Genomic DNA, 25,176 nt, shown 5'->3' with positions numbered 1-25,176 from the left:
TATTGTCGTTTTGAAATAAATCAGAGGCCACCAAACACACCCGTGCTAAGATTTTTTCGTCTAAATAAAGAGCAATCGTTTTTAGCGGATGACTATTTTATATATTTTTTCTGATAACAAGAAATGAGTATATAATTAATGCATGAGTAATATTAGAGTTTAATAAATATGGCATATGGGTTACACGTGACGTTAATATATCTATTGGTATATAAGGATATATAAAGATTTATGTACGCATGATTGGATACAACTTCTATGTAAATTAGCAGAGACAAAAGGGCACTTTTGATTCTAAAGCGTTATCTAAAAAAATAGTTTTTGGCCTACTCGGTATCTTGACAATTTGATGAATTGCATACCCTTTTGTGTCTACTTTTAACTCTACTGTACATACAGCCTTTACCTATGGAAGCTTTGTGTAAAAAGTTGATATTTGTATAAAAGTGTAAACATCAAATCTAATATTTTACTGTAAGTACTAGTCTGTTGACTGTCATGTGTTACTTCTAATATATAGGGTTTTTGATACTCAAATTGGTAACATTTAAATTAAAATACTGACGCCACAAATCATACACTTTCCTATATCTGAAAAAAACAATGTTCTACAACAATCATATTTTACTAACAACTGAGGAGTTTTTATTTTAGAATTAGCTACTAAAATAAATATGTACATGGTTTGCTGTTTTGTTTGAAGTGCTTTTAGGAATCTTTCTGAAATTTCGGTTTTTTAGCGATTTAAGTGCAGATTCCTGAAGGCACTTCTTTATTTACTGACTATTTCTTCCGACTTAGAATTTCCAGGGTGGACGAGGTGTCGACGGACTTTTCTTCATTCTCAGAGAACTACTTCTGGAAAGTCTGGACGGGGGGCGACTTTTCACGTCCTCCTCTCGCACTGTATCGAGCACTCGTGTTTTTTCTTCGATTAATGTTGTTGATTTTTCTATGACGACGTCATATTTTGACGTTTTCTTCTAAAATTACAAATGCATTTTAAAAATGTACCACATGATCGAAAAAAAAGTCGGTTAGTAGGCCATGAAATTTGTTTTTGTTGACATTGCAACTTTTTGGCATTAAATTTCAGTGGTTGCTGGACGACTTTTTTTCTCGATCTGTGGTATTTGCGTTGGCACATTGTTTGATAAACGACAACTTAGCAAAATCATTTTTGACATATGTGTAGATTTGTAGATTTTTAAAGGTGAGATTATACGTGAATTTTTTCGTCGCTCTTGTTGGTAACACAATACACTTCCCTCACCCAACAAATCCTGCTTCCTTAAGATATTATAATTTTTTTTGCGATTTTCGTTTTTTGATTACCTTTATAAAGTATAAACCAGTGGCAACAATGACAATTCCGTGGCTTTTTTTTGTTTCTTCAGTTTTTCGATTTGCAAATTTTCGAGATTTCAAGTTTTTTTTTCGCTTTTTCAATTTTTTAACTTTTGAATTTTTCAAATTTTGGATATTTCGAGTTGCAATTTTTCGTTTCGGTTTTTTATTTTTTTATTTTTCAATGATTCTACTTTCGATTTTATAGTTTTTTGTGGTTACTTTTAATTTTAATTTTTTCAAGTTTTCGTTTCTTCAATTTTTTGATTAGCAATTTTTCATTTTTTTTGTTTCTTCAATTTTACGATATGCAAGACTCGTGTTTTCATTTTCAAATTTTTCAGTTTTTGGACTTTCCAACTTTTGGATGTTTCAGTTTTTAGATTTAAAATAAGCTGACGAGGTTTCAATGTTGCATTTTTCAATTTTTCGATTTATCAGATTTTCATTTCTTCAATTTTTCGATTTGTAACTTTTCGTTTTGGTTTTTCATTTTCTTTATTTTTTCGATTTTTCGCTTTTTCAATGTTCTAATTTTATAATTTTTTTTTCAAAGTGAAATTTTCATTTCTTGGGTTTTTCATTTTGCGATTTGTCATTTTTCAGTTTTTAATTTTTCGATTTTTCAAGTTTTACTAATTTTTTTAATATTTCGTTTTTTCAATTTTTGATTTGCAGTTTTTCTAGTTTTCATGTTAAATATGTAATAATAATAAGTTCTAAAATATTTCACTTATTTAATTTTTTTAAGTATTGGATTTGTTTTTTTTTTCATTTATTCGACTAATTGTTTGTTTCTTCAATCTTACGATGTGCAACTGTTAGTTTTCAATTTCAAATTTTGTAGTTTTTCGATTTTCCAACTTTTGGATGTTTCAATTTTTAGATTTAAAATTTTTCGATTTGCATTTTCACGAGATTTCAATTTTTAATTTCTCAATTTTTCAAATTTTTATTTCTTCAATTTTTCGGTTCCCTTATTTTTTATTTGTTCGGTCTTTCAATGTTCTGATTTTATACCTATATTTATTTTTAATGTGATTTTTTTTCAATTTTTGGATGTTCCAAATTTCCAGTTTTTCGACTTTTCAAATTAGATTTTTTAATTTTTCGTTTTTTCAGTTTCCGTCAATTTTTAATTTGCAATTTTTCTATTTTTCGTTTTAAATATGCAATAATAATTATAATTTAAAAAACATATCATTTTTCGATTTTACAGTTTTTGGGTTTTCCAAAAAAAAACGAATCGAATCTAAAGATTTGATTTTTTTTCGATTGGTAAGCTTCTCGATTTTTATTTTTCAATGTTTCAATTTTTAGTTTCTTCAGTTCTTCGATTTTTCAATTTTTTCCGATTTTTTTAGTGTTTCGTTTTTTTTTTTAAATCAAAAATACAAAAAGGAATAAATATGAAACGAAAACTTTCAAGAGTCTAAAAATTGTAAATCAAGAACTTCAAAAATTGAAGAAACGAAAAACTAAAAAATCAAAAGATTAAAAATTGAGAAACTTAGAAACTGAAAAATTGTAAAATCGAAAAAACGAGACATTGTAAAATCGAAATATTGATTATTAAGGAAATCTGAAAATCGGATAATTGGAGATCCAAAATCTCCAAAATTGGAAAATCGATGAACTGAAAAACCAAAAATTGAAAATTCTACAAAATTATAAAATCCAAAGGAACATTGAAGAAAATAAAAATTGCGGTTTAAAGGCGAGAAACTGAAAATTAAAAAATCGGGAAAATGAACAATAAAAAACAAGAACCTGAAGAATTTAGGAAACGAAAGATTGAGAAATCGAAAAATGAAAAACTGGATTAATTTTTCAAAATTTCGATTTCATAATTTTTAAATTTTAATTTTTTCGGTTTTAAGTTTCCTCAACTTACGATTTTTCGTTTTTCTATTTTTTTTTGTTTGTTTTTTCAGTTCCTAGATTTTGTAATTTTTCGATTTAAAATTTCTCGAGGTTTCAGTTTTTAATTTTTCAATTTTTCAAATTTCATGTCTGCAGTTTTTCGTTTCGGTTTTTTATTTTTTCAATTTTTCGGCTTTTCAATGGTTTGATTTTATAATTTTGTTTTTCAATTTGAAATTTTTTAATTTTGGATTTCTCAGATTTTTGATTAGCAATTTTCAGTTTTCAATTTTTCAATTTTTCAAATTTTAGATTTTTGAATTTTTACGTTTCTTAATTTTGATTTGCAATTTTCTAGTTTTCGTTTTAAATATGCGATAATAATTACTCCTATAATTTAAAATAATTATCAGTTTTTCAGTTTTAACATTTTAGATTTTTTTCATTTATCAGTTGAATTAATTTAACAATTGAATTTTTCAATTTTTCGATTTTTCAATTTTTCGATTTTTCAATTTTTTCCAATTTTTTAGTGTTAATTTTGCCATTTAACTTTTCGAATCAACAAAATGAAAAAATTGTAAAAATGTTAAACGGAAAAATCAAAAATGAAAAAAAAATTAAAAATTGGAAATCAAGAATTTGAAAAATTGAATTTTGTTTCTTTCAATGTGAAATTTTTCAATTTTTGGATTTTTCAAATTTTCGATTTGCAATTTTTCATTTTCAATTTTTCGATTTTTCAGTTTTCTGATTTTTCAATTTTTGATTTGCAATTTTTCTAGCTTTCGTTTTAAATATGCAATAATAATTATAAAAAAATATCATTTTTTCAATTTTAACATTTTAAAATTTTTCCATTTATCAATTGAATTGATTCAATTTTAAAACATTTTCATTATTCCGATTTTACAATTTTTGGGTTTTCCAAGAAAAAGCGAATCGAATCCAGAGGTTCCTTTTTTTTCTTCTTTCCAATTTCTCGAATTTTTTTCGATTGGTAAGCTTCTCGATTTTTATTTTTCAATGTCTCAATTTTTCGTTTCTTCAGTTTTTCGAATTTCGACTTTTTAACTTTTCGAATAAAAAAAAATGGAAAAATTGCAAAACTGTGAAACTGAAAAATTAAAAATGAAAAAAAGGAAAAAGTATAAAATGAAAACTTTGAAAGTCTAAAAATTAGAAATCAAGAACTTGAAAAATTGAAGAAACGAAATTGTAAAATCGAAACATTGTAAAATCAAAATATTAAATACTAAAAAAATCTGAAAAACGGAGAATTAGAAATCCAAAAATCAAAAAATGAAAATTTAACAAATTGAACAAACGAAAAATTATAAAATCCAAAGAAACATTGAAAAAAACAAAATTTGTGATTTAAATTCCAGAAAATGAAAATTCAAAAATCGGGAAAATGAACAATAAAAAATCAGGAACTTCAAAAACTGGAATTTCGAAGAATGACAAACTTGGGAAATTGCAAAACAAAAAACTGAAAAATTTAATAGTCGAGAAGTTGAAAAAGCAGAGTTAAATTTCAAAATGTTGTTATTCGTTCAATTTTCATTTTTTCCAAAAATTTGGATGTCAAGGGTGAAAACTCATCACGGATTCATACACCACAAGTTCAGGAGTACCTTATTTTATAAAATTAGAAACTGTTGTAAATTTTTGAAATAAATATAAATAAATAATAAAAAAATGGTGTATTTCAAAATAGGTTACAGACCCAATTACAGGAAATCTACAAAGAACAAAAGTAATATATATCACAAAAAATAGTAATACTAAAAAAGAATAAATCTATCAAAAAAGTTAGGAAGAAAATAATACAATTTCAACGAAATAAATATAAATAAATCTTCTGGAGATGACGTCATCCATTTGGTGGGTGTCCAAATTTTGGTTAGCGTTTCATCATCTACACGATGTCCTAATATATATACAAAATTTGATAACAATCGGTCCAGTGGTTTCGAAGATTACGTGTCTAATAAAAATCGACACAGACGACAGACAGACAGACGGAAACGAGAGATCACCTTTTTGTACTCTAGGGGTCATGAAACGTCGATTTTGTTGAAATTAAAAGAAAAAAACTGAGTCGTTCATGAGTGGACGCAGATTTGAACTTGCTGGACCTTTACAGAGTTTTATTTGTATTTTACAAAGAAACGTTTCGTAGCATATTTTCTGAAGTAAGACCACCTCGAGTCAAAATTTTTTTTCATATTTGATAAACATAAAACTGCAACTTACCTAGGCGATTGAACAAAAGAAATTGAAGTCTTTTTTTGTTTCTTCAGTTTTTCGATTTTCTAACTTTTGAATTTTGCATTTTTTCGATCTGAGTATCTCGAGATTTCAATTTTTAATTTTTCCATTTTTCGATTTGCAGTTTTTCGTTTCGGTTTTTTAGTTTTTTTAATTTTTCAAGTTTCAATTTTTATATAAAATTTTTGTATTTTAAATTTTAATTTTTTCAGTTTTACGTTTTTCAATTTTTTTATTTTTTTGTTTATTCAGTTTTAATATTTTGTAATTTTTCGATTTAAAATCTCTCGAATTTTCAATTTATAATTTTTCGATTTTTCAATTTTTCATTTGTTCAATTTTTTAACTTTTTTGCTTTTCAATGGTCTGAAAATTACAATTTTGTGTTTTCAAATTTTAAAATTTTCAGATTTTTGATTTGCAATTTTTCAGTTTTCGATTATTCGATTTTTTTATTTCTCAGTTTTAGGTTTTCAGTTTTCCGGTTTTTCAATTTTTCGTCTCTTCAGTTTTCCGATTTTTCAATTTTTTTGAAATATTAGTGTTTCGATTTTTTAATTTTGCGATTTTTTAGCCTTTCGAATCAAAAAATTGGGAAAATTGCGAAACTTAAACTGAAAAATCAAGAGGAAAAAAAGGAAAAACTATAAAATGAAATCGAGAATTTGAAAAATTGAAGAAACGAAAAATTCTGACTTAAAATCTGAAAATGAGCAATGAAAAGCAAGAACCTGAAAAATTCAAGAAACAAAAGATTGAAAAATTGAGAAGCCGAAAATCGAAAAATGAAAAGCTGGAATTTTTTATTTCAAAGTCTCGATTTTATAACTTTTGTGTTTTAAATTTTAATTTTTTCATTTTTACGTTTCTTCAATTTGTGATTTTTCCTTTTTTTAGTTTTTTTTTTGTTTCTTCAGTTTCTAGATTTTGTGATTTTTCTATTTCAAATTTCTAGAGTTTTCAATTTTTAATTTTTCGATTTTCCATTTCGGTTTTTCATTTTTAATTTTTTCAATTTTTCGGCTTTTCAATGGTTTGATTTTATAATTTTGTTCTTTTCAATGTGAAAATTTTTGATTTTTGGATTTTTCAATTTTTCGATTTCTAATTTTTCAGTTATCAATTTTTCGATTTTTCAAATTTTACATTGTTTAATTTTTGGGTTTTTCAGTTTCCCGTTTTTTTCAATTTTTCATTTTTACAATTGCAGGGTTTTCGAAGAAAAACGAATCAAATAAGAACATTCGTTTTTTCTTTCTTCCAATTTTTCGATTCAATAATTTTTTTCGATTGATAAGCTTCTCGATTTTTATTTTTCAATGTTTTAATGATTTTTTAGTGTTAAGATTTTTTAAGTTTTGTAATCAAAAAATGGAAAAATTGTAAAACTGTTAAATTGAAAAATCAAAAATGAGAAAAAGGAAAAAATATAAAATGGAAACTTTGAAAAGTCTAAAAATTGAAAATCAAGAACTGGAAAAATTGAAGTAACGAAGAATTGAAAAATTGAAAAAGCGAAACAATGTAAAATCGAAATATTGAATATTAAGGAAATCTGAAAATCGGATAATTAGAAATCCAAAATCCAGGAAGTGAAAAATCAAAAATTGAAAATTTAAAAAATTGAATAAACGAAAAATTATAAAATCCAATGAAACATTGAAGAAAACAAAAATTCTGACTTAAAATCGGGAAAATGAGCAATGAAAATCAAGAACCTGAAAAATTCAGGAAACGAAAGATTGAAAAACTGAGATACCGAAAATCGAAAAATGAAAAGCTGGAATTTTTTTTTCAAGTCTCGATTTTATAACTTTTGTATTTTAAATTTTAATTTTTTTCATTTTTACGTTTCTGCAATTAGCGAATTTTCCTTTTTTTAGTTTTTTTTTGTTTCTTCAGTTTCTAGATTTTGTGATTTTTCTATTTAAAATTTCTGGAGTTTTCAATTTTTAATTTTTCGATTTTTCATGTCTTCAGTTTTTCGATTTGCAATTTTTCATTTCAGTTTTTCATTTTTTTATTTTTCAATGTTTCGGCTTTTCAATGCTTTAATTTTATAATCTTGTTCTTTTCAATGTGAAATTTTTTACTTCTTGGATCTTTCAAATTTTATATTGTTTAATTTTTGATTTTTCAGTTTCCCGTTTTTTCAATTTTTCATTTTTACAATTTCAGGATTTTCGAAGGAAAACGAATCAAAGCAAAACATTCGTTTTTTCTTCCTTCAAATTTTTCGATTCAATAATTTTTTTCGAATGATAAGCTTCTCGATTTTTATTTTTCAATGTTACAATAATTTTTTAGTGTTAAGATTTTTTAAATTTTGTAATAAAAAAAATGGAAAAATTATAAAACTGGTAAATTGAATAATCAAAAATGAGAAACAGGAAAAAATATAAAATGGAAACTTTGAAAAGTCTAGAAATTGAAAATCAAGAACTGGAAAATTGAAGTAACGAAAGAATTGAAAAATTGAAAAAGCGAAACAATGTAAAATCGAAATGTTGAATATTAAGGAAATCTGAAAATCGGATAATTAGAAATCCAAAATCGAGGAACTGAAAAATCAAAAATTGAAAATTTAAAAAATTGAATAAACGAAAAATTATAATCCAATGAAACATTGAAGAAAACAAAAATTCTGACTTAAAATCGGGAAAATGAGCAATGAAAATCAAGAACCTGAAAAATTCAGGAAACGAAAGATTGAAAAACTGAGAAACCGAAAATCGAAAAATGAAATTCTGGAATTTTTTTTCAAAGTCCCGATTTTATAACTTTTGTATTTTAAATTTTAATTTTTTTCATTTTTACGTTTCTTCAATTGGCGATTTTTTGTTTTTTTAGTTTTTTTTGTTTCTTCAGTTTCTAGATTTTGTAGTTTTTTTATTTAAAATTTCTAGAGTTTTCAATTTTTAAGTTTTCGATTTTTCGATTTTTCATGTCTTCAGTTTTTCGATTTGCTATTTTTCGTTTCTTTTTTTTATTTCTTATTTTTTCAATTTTTGGGCTTTTCAATGGTTTGATTTTATAATTTTGTTCTTTTCCATGTGAAATTTTTCAATTTTTGGATTTTTCAATTTTTCTGTTTTCTCGATTTTTCAAATTTTAGATTTTTAAATTTTTCGGTCTTTTAGTGTTTCGATTTTTTAATTTAGCCATTTTTTAACGTTTGTAATAAAAAAATCGAAAAATTGTAAAACTGTTGAATTGAAAAATCAAAAATGAGAAAAAAGAAAAAGTATAAAATGGAACTTTGAAAAGTTTAAAAATTGGAAATCAAGAACTTGAAAAATTGAAGAAACGAAAAACTGAAAAATCGAAAGATTAAAAATTGAGAAACTTAGAAACCGAAAAATTATAAAATCGAAAAAACGAAACATTGTGAAGTGGAAATATTAAAATAAACTAAAATCCAAAAAAACATGGAAAAAACAAAAATTTGTAGAAACGAAAAATTATGAAACCAAAACATTGAAAAATGATAAAAAATTAATTTTGTGAGAGGAAATAAACGAATAAATTTTGATTAACGGTTTACCGCGATCACGTTTTACCATCTACACAATAGCGCTAATATACCGTGTGTTTATTAATTATTTAGATCAAAGGAAGTGCGATTTTGAACATGTCTTCTCGGTTCCGGGTATTTGTCAGAGTATGCAATTAAATAAACATGAGTGTAATGTTGGTTGCATATTGACATAAATCAATTTAGAAACGAACGTTGTAAAAATCCCCAGAGAAAACCATTTTGCACTTTTATTTTTAAAAAATTCGAAAACTTGACGTTTCAAACACCAACGCAGCTGAATGTATCAAAGACAATAATAATTTATCAATTTAACACACAGCCTCCACTGATCTAAAACAGAAGATCACTTTTTTCAATTCAAAATTTCAAACGTCGATTTTGTTGAAATTAAAGAAAAAAATGAGTCGTTCACGGTGGACGCAGATCTGAACTAGCTGGACCTTCACAGAGCTTTATATGTATTTTACGAAGAAACGTTTCGTGGTATATTTTTGAAGACCACGTCAAGTCAACTTTTAAAAACAACTTACCGATTTTTTTTCATATTTAATAAACTTAAAATTGCAACTTACCTAGGTGATTGAGCAAAGGCTTCCTGTGTGTGCGGTGTTGAGCTCATCTAAGACGCTGTGTTTGTGAATTCGTGCAAGAATTTTCGATACTGGTGAAATGAAAGCATCTACATACTTATACTAATGCACATTTTATTGTAATGTACGTACTTATAAAGTTAATACAGTGATGATACTCGATACCATCTATGTGGCAAAACAAAACATAATTATTTATTTAACTGGAACCAGCATAACTGAAAACTTAACATGAAAGTAGAAACTTACAACATGTATAAAAATTATCAAAACGATTCGAAATCAGAAAAAGCAGAACGTTTTGATAAGCTTTTTACAATGGACAGGTATATAACTTTAAAAACTATCAACTACGAGTATAAATAAAACAATTTGAAAAATTTCAATTAACAGTACAAAAAATGTTGATCGTTTGGTCATTAGTCTAGGTATCACAACACCAAACTATAGTTGTTTATCGTACACTGACAATATTTTACATTGAAAAATATATCTTTCGAAACGAACAGCATTTGGTTACCGGACTAAAAACAAAAGAGGAAATTAAGCGAAAGTGAACACTAAAATTCAGCATTTTAGTGGAAAATACAGTGTTAGTGTTAGTGGAATCTAATTAACTCTATGAATAATATACAATTTATTATTCTCAAGTAATACATGCATTTCGTACACGGGCACATGCTGTATCAGTAAGTTAATATTACTTGTCAAATGTATTTCAACCACTTTTATGTGAATAGTTATACAACTATTTCAAGTATCAACTGGTCTAATAGTAAAGACGGCACATTAATCAAAAACATAAAATTAACGCTCTTGGTTGAGATTCTCGTCAGCTACTGGACCTCCGGCTTCCGGTTGGGACGGCAAGGAATTCTACACAAAATTTAATCGTTAATAAAAAGCTAGCAAAACCAAAATAACGATAATAAAAAGCGCCAACTGTGTCTTTAGAAGAAACACTACACGTTCTCAAGAGAATACTGTGAGATGATTATATCACATGCAGTTATCAATCAACTGATTGCAGCTAAGTTAATCAACGACACGAAGATCCATGCCTTTAGAAACAAGTGTTAGTTAAGTCTCGAATACAAAATTTAACCCGAAATGCTTTAGTTACCTCCCGGACCTAACTGAAACGGAACGACTCAATAAAATTTGTAAAGATATTCGCTCTCCTGGAAGAAAACCATACGAAAGTCAGTCTTTAGGATCTCGATCGCGCAACTGCACTAAGTCCATTTCAAAATCGGCAGCAACTGATCGGTAAATACATGTCCAGAGGGAACACTCACCTGGGAACCCGACAGCGAGTGGTTCTCGCTCGAAATGGTCGACCTTTGCTTCAGGTACTCCTTGTCGTCGAAGATCTTCTTCTCGCCGCCCCCGGGCCGGTGCTTCACGTTGTCCATGCTCCCGACCTTGCTCTGGGCCTTGATGTCCAGCTTCTTGTTCTCGATCTAGCAAACACACTAGTTAAATCCCGACCACAACTCTACTATTATTATCAATATTATTATTATCATTTTCAAATATGACGAAAAAAAGGGTGCGTTAACTTGGCACCACCAAGTTAATGAATTTTACTCAAAAGCTAGCACCTCGTTTCAATTTTACAATGTTTCATTTTGCAATTTTTCGAAATTTTTTGAAAATCGATTAGAAAAATTGAAAAAAAACTGGAAATTCAAAAATTCGAAACCTCGAAAAACCGAAAATTGAAAAATTGAAAATCGAAATTTAAAAACTGAAAAATCAAAAATAACACGAACATTCGAAAAACCAAAAATCGAAAAAACGGACATTCAAAAATTCGTAACCTCGAAAAATCGAATAATTGAAAAACTGAAAATCGTGTAAAATTTTAAAAATTATTAAAATTTAAAATACAAAAAATTATAAAATCGAAACCTTGAAAGAAATCCAGTTTTCATTTTTCGATTTTCAATTTCACAATTTTTATTTTTTCGATTTTTCAACATTTCTTTTCCTGAATGTTTCAGATTCTTGATTTTTATTGTTCATTTTCCCGATTTTTTAATTGCCATTTGTTCGATTTTAAATCACAATTTTAAATCACAAATTGTTTTTTTTTCAGTGTTTCTTTGGATTTTATAACTTTTCGTTTATTTTTTTTTATTTTTAATTTTTGATTTTTCAGTTTCTTGAGTTTTTAGAAATTCATTTAGCCCATTTTCAGGTTTCCTTAAGATTCTAAAATTTGAAATATCGAAAAATTGGAAACTGAAAAATTGCAAATCGAAAATTGAAACATCCAAAAACCAATTTTCACATTGAAAAGAACAAAATTATAAAATCAAACCATTGAAAAGACGAAAAATTGAAAAAATTAAAAATAAAAAACAGAAACGAAAAATTGCAAATCGAAAAATTAAAAATTGAAAACATTCAAATTTAAAATACAAAAGTTATAAAATCGAGACTGAGAAAAAAATTCCAGCTTTTCATTTTTCGATTTTCGGTTTCTCAGTTTTCCTGAATTTTTCAGGTTCTTGATTTCATTTTCCCGATTTTAAGTCAGAATTTTTGTTTTCTTCAATGTTTCATTGGATTTCATAATTTTTCGTTTATTCAATTTTTTAAATTTTCAATTTTTGATTTTTCAGTTCCTGGATTTAGGATTCCTAATTATCCGATTTTCAGATTTCCTTAATATTCAATATTTCGATTTTACATTGTTTCGCTTTTTCTATTTTTCAATTCTTCGTTACTTTTGGAAATTCGAGGAACTGAAAAATTGAAAATTGAGAATTTAAAAATCAGGAAAACATTTTCAATTTTACGATTTTTCAGTTTTTAAATTCCGATTTTCGATATTTCAAATTTGGATTTTTCATTTTTCAATTTTTTTGATTTAGATTTTTCTAGGTTTCGAATTTTTGAATTTCCAGTTTCTCGATTTTCAATTTTTCAAATATTTGATTAATCGATTTTTAGATTTTTCTAATCCATTTTCAATTTATCGAAATCTCGACCATCGACTTTTCAGTTTTACGAATTTATGATTTTTCGATTTCCCGAATTTTCAATGTTCAATTGTCCGATTTTTCAATTTTTCGACTTTCAATTGGTAGAATTTTCAATTTTTCGATTTTTCCATTCTTGATTGTTAGATTTTTAATTTTTCGAATTTTTGATTTTTCGAATTTTCGATGATTCGAATTTTCAATTTTACGATTTTTCGACTTTTCGATTTTTTAAATATTTAATAATAATAATAATAATAATAATAATACGTTTATTCATTCCAACAGACGTTAGTCTATGGTGGACATGTATACACAAAAAGACATTAAATTCAGCTTAAACTAAACTTACAATTTAAAAAAAAATCTAAAAAAAAAAAAAAATTAAATCTAACATCAGAACAAATATTATGTACATATATTATTGTGCATATCGTGCTAATAACTTTTTTTTGAAAGATGCTTTATTAAAATTAGCGTGAAAAATATCAATGCTATCGTCTAAAGTACAGTTATTATAAAGTCTAAAACATGTAATTAAGGGGCTATTAAAGTGATGATAAGAATTTGGAATTTGATAGTAAAAAGTGGATGGATTTCTGCACAATAAACGAGGAACACAAAAGTTAATATTATTTAGTAACGCTGGACAGAATATATCACCACGCACCAATTTCTGCAAAAATACAAAACAAGCAATATTTCGTCTATACTCGAGAAAATTTTCATTCACTATATTAAGAAGAGCTCTCTGGTTACAATGACTAACAGGATAACAGTTGAACATTTTAAAATACAGATACTTAGCAAATTTCCTGTTAACGTTTTCTATAATATTAATATAAATTTGGTGATGAGGTCTCCAAATTATAGAACAGTATTCTAACTTTGACCTAACTAGACTATAATAAAGCTGTTTAATACATAAAATATTATTAAATTCTTTAGTATTTCTACAGATGAAGCCAAGTGTTTTGATAGCTGAATTTGTTATATCAATGATATGAGGAACAAATGACAATGCAGAGTCTACAATTATGCCTAAATCGCGTATTTGATTACAGTTTTCTAGCAAAGTTCCATTAATATTGTAATAAAAATTAAAATTAGTGTCTTTCCTGGAGAATGTAATTTTTCTACATTTTTTTTTATTAAGGCTTAACTTATTCTGTTCACACCACAGCGCTAATTTATCTACATTATCTTGTAAAACTAAACAATCTCTGTTCGTTTTTATTACTTTAGCTATTTTTAAATCATCGGCATATATAAACGCTCTACAACTAATAACATTTAGGACATCATTGAAGAAAACAGTAAATAACAGCGGGCCTAGGTTTGAGCCTTGAGTAACTCCGCTGTTAACAGGAAATAATGTTGACTGGACTCCATGAATTTCAACAAATTGTTCCCTACCAAACAGGATATTTCTAAAAATCATTACTAGCTGATGACATATTCCTAATGTATCAAGTTTTTTTAACAATATGCAATGATCTACTCTATCAAAAGCTTTGGATAAATCAGTGTATATGGCATCAACTTGAAAGCGATTATCTAAAGCCAAGGATACGTATTCGGTGAATTCACATAAATTGGTGAGAGTGGATCTTCCTTTTATAAATCCATGCTGTTCTAAGGCAATTGTTGAAATACAGTGGGTATATAGGAAGTCTGACATAATACATTCAAATAATTTAGCATAGTTCGATATAAGTGCTATCGGTCTGTAATTTACAATGTTAGCTTTGTCACCAGCTTTAAACACAGGAAATACACGAGAGACTTTCCACATTTGTGGATAAATAGACGACTTTAAAATTAAGTTGTATATATGACATAAAGGTTTTAACAAATACTGAAGACAATCAATCACTAAAAATGCCGGTATATCATCTGGACCACAAACGAAATTTGGTTTAATTTTTTTCGCAGCTTTTAAAATATCACAGTCATTAATCACAGGCAGGTTGAATATGAGATTGTTATCACAGACAGAATTATCACAGATGGAATTATCACAAATAGGATTATCACTTACTAAAGAGCATCGGCAGCTTCCGCAGTATTCACAGTTAATTTTATTACAACTTGATGCAACACAGGTTACACATATTTAGTTGATTTAATTTTTCTATTCGATTTTTTTTTTCGAAATCTCGATCTTCGAGTTTTCGATTTTTCGATTGTTCAAAATTTCGATTTATCAGTTTTTAGATTTTTCGATTTTTTTTATTTTTAATTTTAGGTTCAAAATGTTTCGAACTTTTGAATTTTCGATTTTTCGACTTTTCCCTTTTCGATTGTTAAATTTTCTATTTTTCGAATTTTCGAATTTTCGATTTTTCGAATTTCCTCTTTATTGATTTTTCGAATATTTGATTATCGATTTTTTGATTTTCGATTTTCAGTTTTTCAATTATTCGATTTTTCGAGGTTACGAATTTTTGAATGTGCGTTTATTCGACTTTCGATTTTTCGAATTTCCGTGTTTTTTTAGATTTTTCAGTTTTTAAATCCCGATTTTCGATTTTTCAATTTTCAGTTATTCGAGGTTTCGAATTTCCAGTTTTGAATACTCGATTTTTCAATTTTTCTAATCGATTTTCAATTTATCGAAATCCCGACCTTCGAAAAATTGTAAAATCGAAACGTTGTAAAATTGAAATATTGAATATTAAGGAAATCTGAAAATCGAATAATTATAAATCCAAAAACCCCAAAATTGGCAATTCGAGGAACTGAAAAATCGAAAATTGAAAATTTTAAAAATTGAAGAAACGAAAAATTAAATATAAAATCCAAAGAAACTTCGAAGAAAACAAATTTTCTGATTTAAAATCGAGAAAATGAAAATTAAAAAAATCGCGAAAATGAGCAAGGAAAAATCAAGAACCTGAAAATTTCAGGAAACTAAAGATTGAAAAATTGAAAAATTAAAAATTGAGAAACTGAAAATCGAAAAATAAAAAATTGGATTTTTTTTTCAAAGTCTCGTTTTTATAACTTTTGTATTTTGAAGTATAATTTTGTCATTTTTACGTTTCTTCAATTAGCGTTACTGAAAAATCGTAAAATTGAAAAATCTAAAATTGAAAATATTTTCCCGATTTTTAAATTCTCAATTTTCGATTTTTCAGTTCCTCGAATTTCCAATTTTGGAGTTTTTGGATTTCTAATTATCCGATTTTCAGATTTCCTCAACATTCAATATTTAAATTTTACAATGCTTCGATTTTACAATTTTTCAGTTTCTAAATTTCTCAATTTTTAATAGTTCGATTTTTCAATTTTTCGTTTCTTCAATTTTTCAAGTTCTTGATCTCCAATTTTTAGAGTTTTCAAAGGTTTTATTTTACACTTTTTCCTTCTTTTCATTTTTGATTTTTCTATTTAACTGGTTTGCAATTTTCCTATTTTTTGATTCGAAAATTTTTGGATGTTCCAAATTTCCAGTTTTTCGACTTTTCAGTTATAGATTGTTTAATTTTTCGTTTTGTTCAGTTTCCTTCAATTTATAATTTGCAATTTTTCTAGTTTTCGTTTTAAATATGCAATAATAATTATAATTTAAAAAACATATCACTTTTTCGATTTTACAGTTTTTGGGTTTTCCAAGAAAAAACTAATCGAATCTAAAGATTTGATTTTTTTTAGATTGGTAAGCTTCTCGATTTTTATCTTCCAATGTTTTAATTTTTAGTTTTTTCAGTTCTTCGATTTTTCAATTTTTTACGATTTTTTAGTGTTTCGATTTTTTTACTTTCGAATAAAAAAAATGTGAACATTGCAAAACTGTTAAAACTAAAAAATCAAAAATACAAAAAGGAATAAATATAAAACGAAAACTTTCAAGAGTCTAAAAATTGTAAATTAAGAACTTCAAAAATTGAAGAAACGAAAAACTGAAAAATCAAAAGATTAAAAATTGAGAAACTTAGAAACTGAAAAATTGTAAAATCGAAATATTGATTATTAAGGAAATCTGAAAATCGGATAATTGGAAATCCAAAATCTCCAAAATTGGAAAATCGATGAACTGAAAAACCAAAAATTGAAAATTTAAAAAAAAATATAAAATCCAGAGGAACATTGAAGAAAACAAAAATTGTGATTTAAAAGCGAGAAAATGAAAATTAAAAATCGGGAAAATGAACAATAAAAAACAAGAACCTGAAGAATTTAGGAAACGAAAGATTGAAAAATCAAAAAATGAAAAACTGGATTAATTTTTCAAAATTTCGATTTTATAATTTTTGAATTTTAATTTGTTCAGTTTTAGGTTTCCTCAACTTGCAATTTTTCGTTTTTGTTATTTTCTTTGTTTGTTGTTTCAGTTCCTAGATTTTGTAATTTTTTGATTTAAAATTTCTCGAGTTTTCAGTTTTTAATTTCTCAATTTTTCAATTTTTCATGTCTGCAATTTTTCGTTTCGGTTTTTTATTTTTTCAATTTTTCGGCTTTTCAATGGTTTGATTTTATAATTTTGTTTTTTCAATTTGAAATTTTTTAATTTTGGATTTCTCAAATTTTTGATTAGCAATTTTCAGTTTTCAATTTTTCGATTTTTCAAATTTTAGATTTTTGAATTTTTCGTTTTATCAGTTTTAGATTTTTCAGATTCCCGATTTTTCAATTTTTCGTTAAATTCAAGTTTTTGATTTGCAATTTTCTAGTTTTCGTTTTAAATATGCGATAATAATTACTCCTATAATTTAAAATAATTATCAGTTTTTCAGTTTTAACATTTTAGAATTTTTTCATTTATCAGTTGAATTAATTTAACAATTGAATTTTTCAATTTTTCGATTTAACAATTTTTGGGTTTTCCAAGAAAAAACGAATCGAATTAAAAGATTTCATTTATTCGACTTTTTAATTTTTTGTTTCTTCAATCTCACGATGTGCAACTGTTAGTTTTCAATTTCAAATTTTGTAGTTTTTCGATTTTCCAACTTTTGGATGTTTCAATTTTTAGATTTAAAATTTTTCGATTTGCATTTTCACGAGATTTCAATTTTTAATTTCTCAATTTTTCAAATTTTTATTTCTTCAATTTTTCGATTTGTAAATTCTCGTTCCGGTTTTTCGTTTCCCTTATTTTTTATTTGTTCCGTCTTTCAATGTTCTGATTTTATACCTATATTTATTTTTAATGTGCATTTTTTTTTCAATTATAGATTTTTTAATTTTTCGTTTTTTCAGTTTCCTTCAATTTTTAATTTGCAATTTTTCTAGTTTTCGTTTTAAATATGCAATAATAATTATAATTTAAAAAACATATCACATTTTCGATTTCACAGTTTTTGGGTTTTCCAAGAAAAAACGAATCGAATCTAAAGATTTGATTTTTTTTCGATTGGAAAGCTTCTCGATTTTTATTTTTCAATGTTTCAATATTTCGTTTCTTTAGTTTTTCGATTTTTCAATTTTTTCCAATTTTTTAGTGTTTCGATTTTTTAATTTTTCCATTTAACTTTTCGAATCAACAAAATGAAAAAATTGCAAAAATGTTAAACGGAAAAATCAAAAATGAAAAAAAAATTAAAAATTGGAAATCAAGAATTTGAAAAATTGAAGAAACGAAAAATTGAAAAATCAAAAAAACGAAACATTGTAAAACCAAAATATTCAATATTATGGAAACCTGAAATTTGGATAAATGAATTTCTAAAACCTCAAGAAACTGAAAAATCAAAAATTAAAAATTAAAAAAAAATAATAATAAACGAGAAGTTATAAAATCCAAAGAAACATTGAAAAAAAACAATTTGTGATTTAAAATCGAACAAATGGCAATTAAAAAATCGGGATAATAAATAATAAAAATCAAGAACCTGAAAAATTCAGGAAACAAAAGATTGAAAAATCAAAAAAATAAAAACTCAAAAACCGATCGAGAAATTGGAAATCGAAAAATGGAAAAGTTAAAAATTGAAATCTCGAGATAGTCAGATCGAAAAATTGCAAAATCCAAAAACTGAAACATTCAAAATCGAAGAACTAAAGAACTGAAAAATCGAAACTGCGAATTCGAGAAACGGGAAATTAAAAAAATATATAAATTGAAAAATCGGAAAACTGAAAATTTAGCAACGTCAAAATTTGAAAAATTGGAAAATACAAATACTGAAGAACAGGAAAATCAAAAAATTCAGAAATCGAAAAATCTAAAATTTAAAAATCATTGGAAAATTGAAATATCGCAAAATTGATAAATGGAGAAAACCAAACATCAAAGAATCAAAAAAGAAAAATTCGAAAATCTAAAACTTAAAAATCGACAAATCGAAACTACAGAATTTAAAAAAATTGAAAAATCGGATAACTGAAAAATCGAAACATTGAAAAATTGGAAAATCGAAAAACCGAGAAATCCAAAAATCGAAACATCGAGAAATAGAAAAAAATTGGGAAATTGATAAATTGAGAAATTGGACAATCAAAACATCCAAAAATCTAAATTCGATAAATCGAGAAATAAAAAAAAAATTGAAAATTTCAAAAAAGAAAAATTAAAACATCGAAAAGTTGAAAAAAAATTGAGAAATCGAAGTATAAAACTGTCGAAAATTTGAAAAATCTAAAGTTCAATGAAAAATTGAAAATCCAAAAAGTAAAAAAGGGGTGGCAACCCAAAAACTGCAAACTGAAAAATTTAAAAATCGGAAAATCGACGCATTGGAATCGATTGGCCTGAAAATTTGAAAAATTGAATAAACGAAAAATTGGAAACTCGAAAGAAACAACAAAAATTAAGGAAATGAAAAAACAAAAAATTGTGATATAAAATCGAGAAAATCAAAAATCAAAAATCAGGAAAACGCAAAATAAAAATCGGGGAGTTGAAAAACTGAGGGGACGAAAAATTGAAAAAGGGAAAAATTAAAAATCGAGAATGTGAAAAATGGAAAAATGAGAAATTGTAATATTGAAAAATTGGAAAATTTGGAAGTCGACAAATTGTAAAATTGAAAAATCAAAAAGTGTATGATAAAACCTTGAAAAATGTAAAAAGTGAAAATTAAACTTGCAAATTTGAAGAAAAATTGAAAAAAACCTGAAAATTTGAAAAATTGAATAAACGAAAAATTGTAAAATCGAAAAAAACAACAAAAAATAAAGGAAATGAAAAACGATAAATTGTGATATAAAATCGAAAAAGTGAAAATTAAAAAATCGGGAAAATGAAAAATAAAAATCGGAAACAAAAAAATTGGAAAAAGGACAAATTCAAATTGACAAACTGAAAAATCGAACAAAAATTGAAAAACTGATGCAAACCGAAAAATTAAAAGAACGAAAAATCGAAAATTTTGGAAGTCGAGAAATTGTAAAATTGAAAAATCAAAAATAAAAAAAACGAAAAAGTGCATGATAAAACTTGAAAAATGTAAAAAGTGAAAATCAAACTTGAAAATTTGGAGAAAGATTGAAAAAAACCTGAAAATTTGTATAATTGAATAAACGAAAAATTGTAAAATCGAAAGAAACAACAAAAAGTAAAGGAAATGAAAAAACGAAAAATTGTGATATTAAATCGAAAAAGTCAAAATAAAAAAATCGGGAAAATAAATAAAAATCGGAAACAAAAAATGGAAAAGGGAAAAATTAAAATTGACAAACTGAAAAATCGAAAAATGAAAAACTGTAATTTTGAAAAATTGCCATATTAAAAAACTGATGCAAACCGAAAAATTGAAGGAACGAAAAATTAAAAATTTTGGAAGTCGAGAAATTGTAAAATTGAAAAATCAAAAATAAAAAACGAAATATGTATTATGAAATAGAAATATTGAAAATTAAAGAATTTGGAAAATCGGAAAGCTGGAAATCCAAAAACTCCAAAGTGAAAAATTTAAAAATTGAAAAATGGACGAACTGAAAATTCAAAGCCTGAAAATTTTAAAAATTGAACAATGAAAAATTGTAAAATCGAAAAAAAAAACACAGAAAATGAAGGAAATGAAAAAACGGACAATTGTGATATAAATCGAGAAAATAAAAAATAAAAATTAGCCACATTGAAAAATAAAAATTGGGAACATGAAAAATTGTGGAAGCGAAAAATTGAGAAACTGAAAATTCGAAAAATTGAAGAAACGGAAAATTGAAAAATCGAAAGAAACAACAAGTAATAAAGGGATCGAAAAAATGAAAATTTGTGACATAAAATGGAGAAAATGAAAAATAAAAATCGAGAACTTGAAAAATTGAGGAATCCAAAAATTGAAAATGCCAAAAATGAAAAACTGGGAATGTGAAAAATCGAAAAATGAGAAAAATTGCAAAATTAAAAAATTGCAACTCGAAAAATTGATAAATTTAGAAGTCAGGAAATTGTAAAATTGAAAAATAAAAAATAAAAAACGAAAAAATATATAATGAAAACTTGAAAAATGTCAAAAGTGAAAATCAAACATGAAAATTTGAAGAAACGAAAATTTGAAAAATCGAAAGATTAAAAATTGAAAAACTTGAAATTCGAAAAAGTGAAAAATAGAAAAAGAGAAATACACATTGTAAAATCACAATATTGAAAATTAAAGAAATTGAAAGATTGGAATACTGGAAATCCAAAAACTGCGAATTGAAAAATTTTAGGCGTGGAAAATCATGGAATTGAAAAATCAAAACCTGAAAATTTGAAAAATTGAATAAATAAAAAATTGTAAATCGAAAGAAACAACAAAAAAATAAAGGAAATAAAGAAACCAAAAATTGTGATGGTGCTAGCTTTTTGATTGATGGTGCTACGTTAGAACCACGAGGTGCTAGTTTTTGAGTAAAATTCATTAACCAAGTTAACGGACCCCAAAAAATCTTGAATTAAAACCGTAAGTGAAACTTTCATTATTATTGTTTCAGGACTGCTCGATTGTATCTACTGCCTACTCCATCTCGCTTTCCTATTATATACCACAACACGTGAAAAGTGAATCTATCGTGAGACGCCTCGACTTCGCCTCGAGTTTGAGGCTGGATTTTGGTGCTGTGAAAGCCGCGTCCAGTGAACACTGACAATTACAATAAAGCTCGTGCTTTTCTCGATTTTTTTTACTTTGGTCAATCTCTAAAAGCGTACTTTCGTGGTGTGGCAACAACTAATTACTCACTTCGTTTTTAATTTCTTCTTCGACTTCGTCAAACTAAAAATTTCGTTACAGTGATTAAAGAACGAAAGAACGCTAGTTTGGGCGCGATTGTAATGAGTAAGTTTTACCTTGATGTCTCCCCCGCCGGGGACGTGCTTGATGTTGTCCTTGGAGCCGACTTTCGATTTGGCCTTCTCCTTGAAGTCCAGCTTGACGGATTCTATTTTCTTTTCGCCGCCTTTGGGTTTGTGGGTGGCGTTTTCTAGTGACCCAATTTTCGACTTCGCGTTCCACTGAAGTTTCTGCTGTTGGATCTGGTGGAAGTAATCGGGGTTAAAAGGTTGTTAGCGTAATAAAACAAGCGTTATTTAAAGTGGGAAGGTGTGCCAGACGGGAGTGTCGGGAGACCTTGCTGTTTATTTAAACAGTCGAAATGGTATAACGCAAAAATTGGTCGAAGGTTATTTTCGAGGTTTAAATTTTCAGTTTTTCAGTTTTGCAACTTTTCGATTTGAGTTTCTCGAGTTTCTAATTCTTCGTTTAGGATTTTTTTTTCTTTTTTTTTCAGTTATTCTATGTTATAATTTTTCACTTCTTCAAATTTTCCATTTTCAATTTTTTGTTTCGGATTTTTTTTTTTATTTTATAATTGTTCGATTCCGTTTTTATAATTTTTTTGTTTTTTCAATTTAACTAAGATTTTCGTCTCATCAAATTTTTCAGTTTCATGATTTTTCAATTTTTCATTTATTTAATTTTTGATTTGCAATTTTTCTAGTTTTCATTTTAAGACATGTAAGAATACGAATTTTACAATTTTAAAATTTCGTCGTTTTTCAATTATTGGATTTTGAATTTTTTTCATTTATTCTACTTTTCAACTTTTAGATTTTTTAATTAGTAATTTTTTTGAATTTAGATTTCTCAGTTTCAAGATTTTTCAATTATTCGTTTTATCAGATTTTGATTTGCAATTTTTCTAGTTTTCATATATTAAATAGGTAATAATAATTTTTAAAATATTTCACTTTTTCAATTTTATTGATTTTTAAATTTTTTCCTTTTGCATTTATTGGATTTTAAAACTTTTTCATTTATTGGAATTCTCAATTTTTCATTTCATTAAATTTTCCATTTGCAATTTTTCGTTTCGGTTTTTTATTTGTTTTCGATTTCAGTTTTCAATTTTTCGAATTTAGATTTTCCGAGATTTCGAAATTTCAAATTTCTACTTTTTCTGTTTTCGATTTTTCTATTAAAGATTAATAAATAAGTGAATTTTTTTCGAGTAGACAGTCGATTTTTCGTTTTTTCGAATTTGCGTGTTCCAATTTATGAATCTTCGAATTTTTGTTTTCTCGATTTTCGATTTTGCTATAATTCTTCGTCCCTTGGGCACTGCATTCAAATAAATAAATAAATTTGAAATTTGATTTTATTTGAATTTTCTTTTTCGATTTCATTTTTTGAATTTTCCATTTTTGATTTCTCGATCTTTCTATTTTCGATTGTTAAATTTTTCTATTTTTTGAATTTTCGATTTTACGAATTTTCGCTTTTTAGATTTTTCGAATATATATTTGATTCCGAGGTTCCGAATTTTTGAATTTTCGTTTTTTCGATTTTCGATTTTACGAATTTCCGTGTTTTCGATTTTAGATTTTTCGATTTTAGATTTTTCAATTTTCAATTTTTTGAATTTATGTTTTTCGAGGTTTTTTGAATTATCAGTATTTCGATTTTTCAATTTTCTAATCAATTTTCAAATTATCGAAATCTCGACCATCCAGTTTTCGATTTTTCGGTTTTACGAATTTCAGATTTTTCGATTTCCCGATTTTTCAATTTTACGATTTTTTAGTTTTTAAATTCAGATTTCGATTTTTCAATTTTCAATGTTTTGAATTTATATTTTTCGATGTTCCGAATTTTTTAATTTCCAGTATTTCGATTTTTCGATTTTCCTAATCAATTTTCAAATTATCGAAATCTCGACCTTCGATTTTTCGATTTTTCGGTTTTACGAATTTCTGATTTTTCGATTTCCCGAATTTTCAATTTTTGATTGTCCGAGTTTTGAATTTTTCGATTTTCAATTGATAGACTTTTCAATTTGTCGATTTTTCCATTCTCGATTGTTAGATTTTTAATTTTTCGAATTTTCGATTTTTTCAATTTCCGTGTTTTCGATTTTTGATTTTTCAATTTTAGGATTTTTCATTTTTAAATTCCGGTTTTCGATTTTTCAAATTTAGATTTTCCAATTTTCAATTTTTTTGAAATCGATTTTTTGAGGTTTCGACTTTTTGAATTTCCATTTTTTCGAATTTTCAAATATTTGAATAATCGATTTTTCGATTTTTCTAACCGATCTTCGATCTTCGAGTTTTCGATTTTTCGAATTTCTGATTTTTCAATTTTCAATTTTCCAATCATTCAATTTTTCGAGGTTACGAATTTTCGAACTTCCGTGTTTTCGATTTTAGATTTTTCAATTTTACGATTTTACATTTTCGAATTTTTCGAATTTAGATTTTTCGAGATTCCGAATTTTTGGATTTCCGTGCTTTCGATTTTGGTTTTTTCAATTTTATGATTTTTCAGTTTTTAAATTCCGATTTTTCAAATTTCGATTTTTCAATTTTCAATTTTTGGTTTTATATTTTTCGATGTTTCGAATTTTTGAATTTTCAGTTTTCCGAGTTTTCGATTTTTCGATTTCTCAATTTGACGATTTTCTACTTTTTAAATTAAGATTTTCGATTTTTCGAATTTCCATGTTTTCAATTTTAGATTATTCAATTTTACGATTTTTCAGTTTTTAAATTCCGATTTTCGATTTTCGAATTTTCAATTTTTCCAAATACGATTTTTTGAGTTTCGAATTTTTGAATTTTCATTTTTTAGATTTTCGATTTTTCAAATATTTGACTTATTTTTTTATTTTTCTGATCGATTTCAAATATATCGAAATCTCGAACTTTGAGTTTTTGATTTTTCGGTTTTACGAATTTCCGATTTTTTGATTTTCAGTTTTTCAATTATTCGATTTTTCGAATTTCGATTTTTCGAGGTTATGACTTTTTGAATTTCCGTTTTTTTAATTTTCGATTTTTCGAATCTCCGTGTTTTCCGTTCAGATTTTTCAATTTTACGATTTTCCAATTTTTAAATTAAGTTTTTCGATTTTTCAAATTCGATTTTCAATTTTCAATTTTCGAATTTCGATTTTTCTAGGTTACGAATTTTTGAATTTCCAGATTTTCGATTTTGAATTTTTCAATTTTACGATTTTTCAGTTTTTAAATTATGATTTTGGGTTTTTCAATTTTTCGAAATTAGATTTTTCGACGTTTCGAATTTTTGAATTTCCAGTTTTTCGATTTTCGATTTTCCTAATCGATTTTCAATTTATCGAGATCTCGATCTTCAAGTTCTCGATTTTTCGGTTTTACGAATTTCTGATTTTTCGATTTCCC

General features: G+C 25.9%; 1 protein-coding gene across 2 annotated transcripts in view; it reads right to left on the bottom strand.

Annotated features, from left to right (window-relative positions):
* Positions 1-9,706: 9,706 nt before the first annotated feature.
* Positions 9,707-25,176, bottom strand: part of Tau (tau) — a 30,920-nt gene continuing 15,450 nt past the window's right edge. Inside the window, exons 6-9 of one of the 2 annotated variants that reach the window (XM_064055707.1) lie at positions 21,826-22,011; positions 21,719-21,751; positions 10,911-11,075; positions 9,707-10,488 (exon numbers count right to left, since the gene is read on the bottom strand). In XM_064055707.1, the coding sequence (XP_063911777.1) occupies positions 10,420-10,488; positions 10,911-11,075; positions 21,719-21,751; positions 21,826-22,011 (453 nt within the window). In that variant the 3' untranslated portion in view covers positions 9,707-10,419. The remainder of the gene's footprint in view (positions 10,489-10,910; positions 11,076-21,718; positions 21,752-21,825; positions 22,012-25,176) is intronic. The other variant, XM_064055708.1, reaches the window with a different exon arrangement.

Source organism: Zophobas morio, unplaced genomic scaffold (genome assembly GCF_036711695.1).
Source record: "Zophobas morio isolate AGI-343-1 ecotype UQ-CSIRO unplaced genomic scaffold, CSIRO_AGI_Zmor_V1 ptg000014l, whole genome shotgun sequence".
NCBI lineage: Eukaryota > Metazoa > Arthropoda > Insecta > Coleoptera > Tenebrionidae > Zophobas > Zophobas morio.
This window is presented reverse-complemented; position numbering and strand designations above follow the sequence as displayed.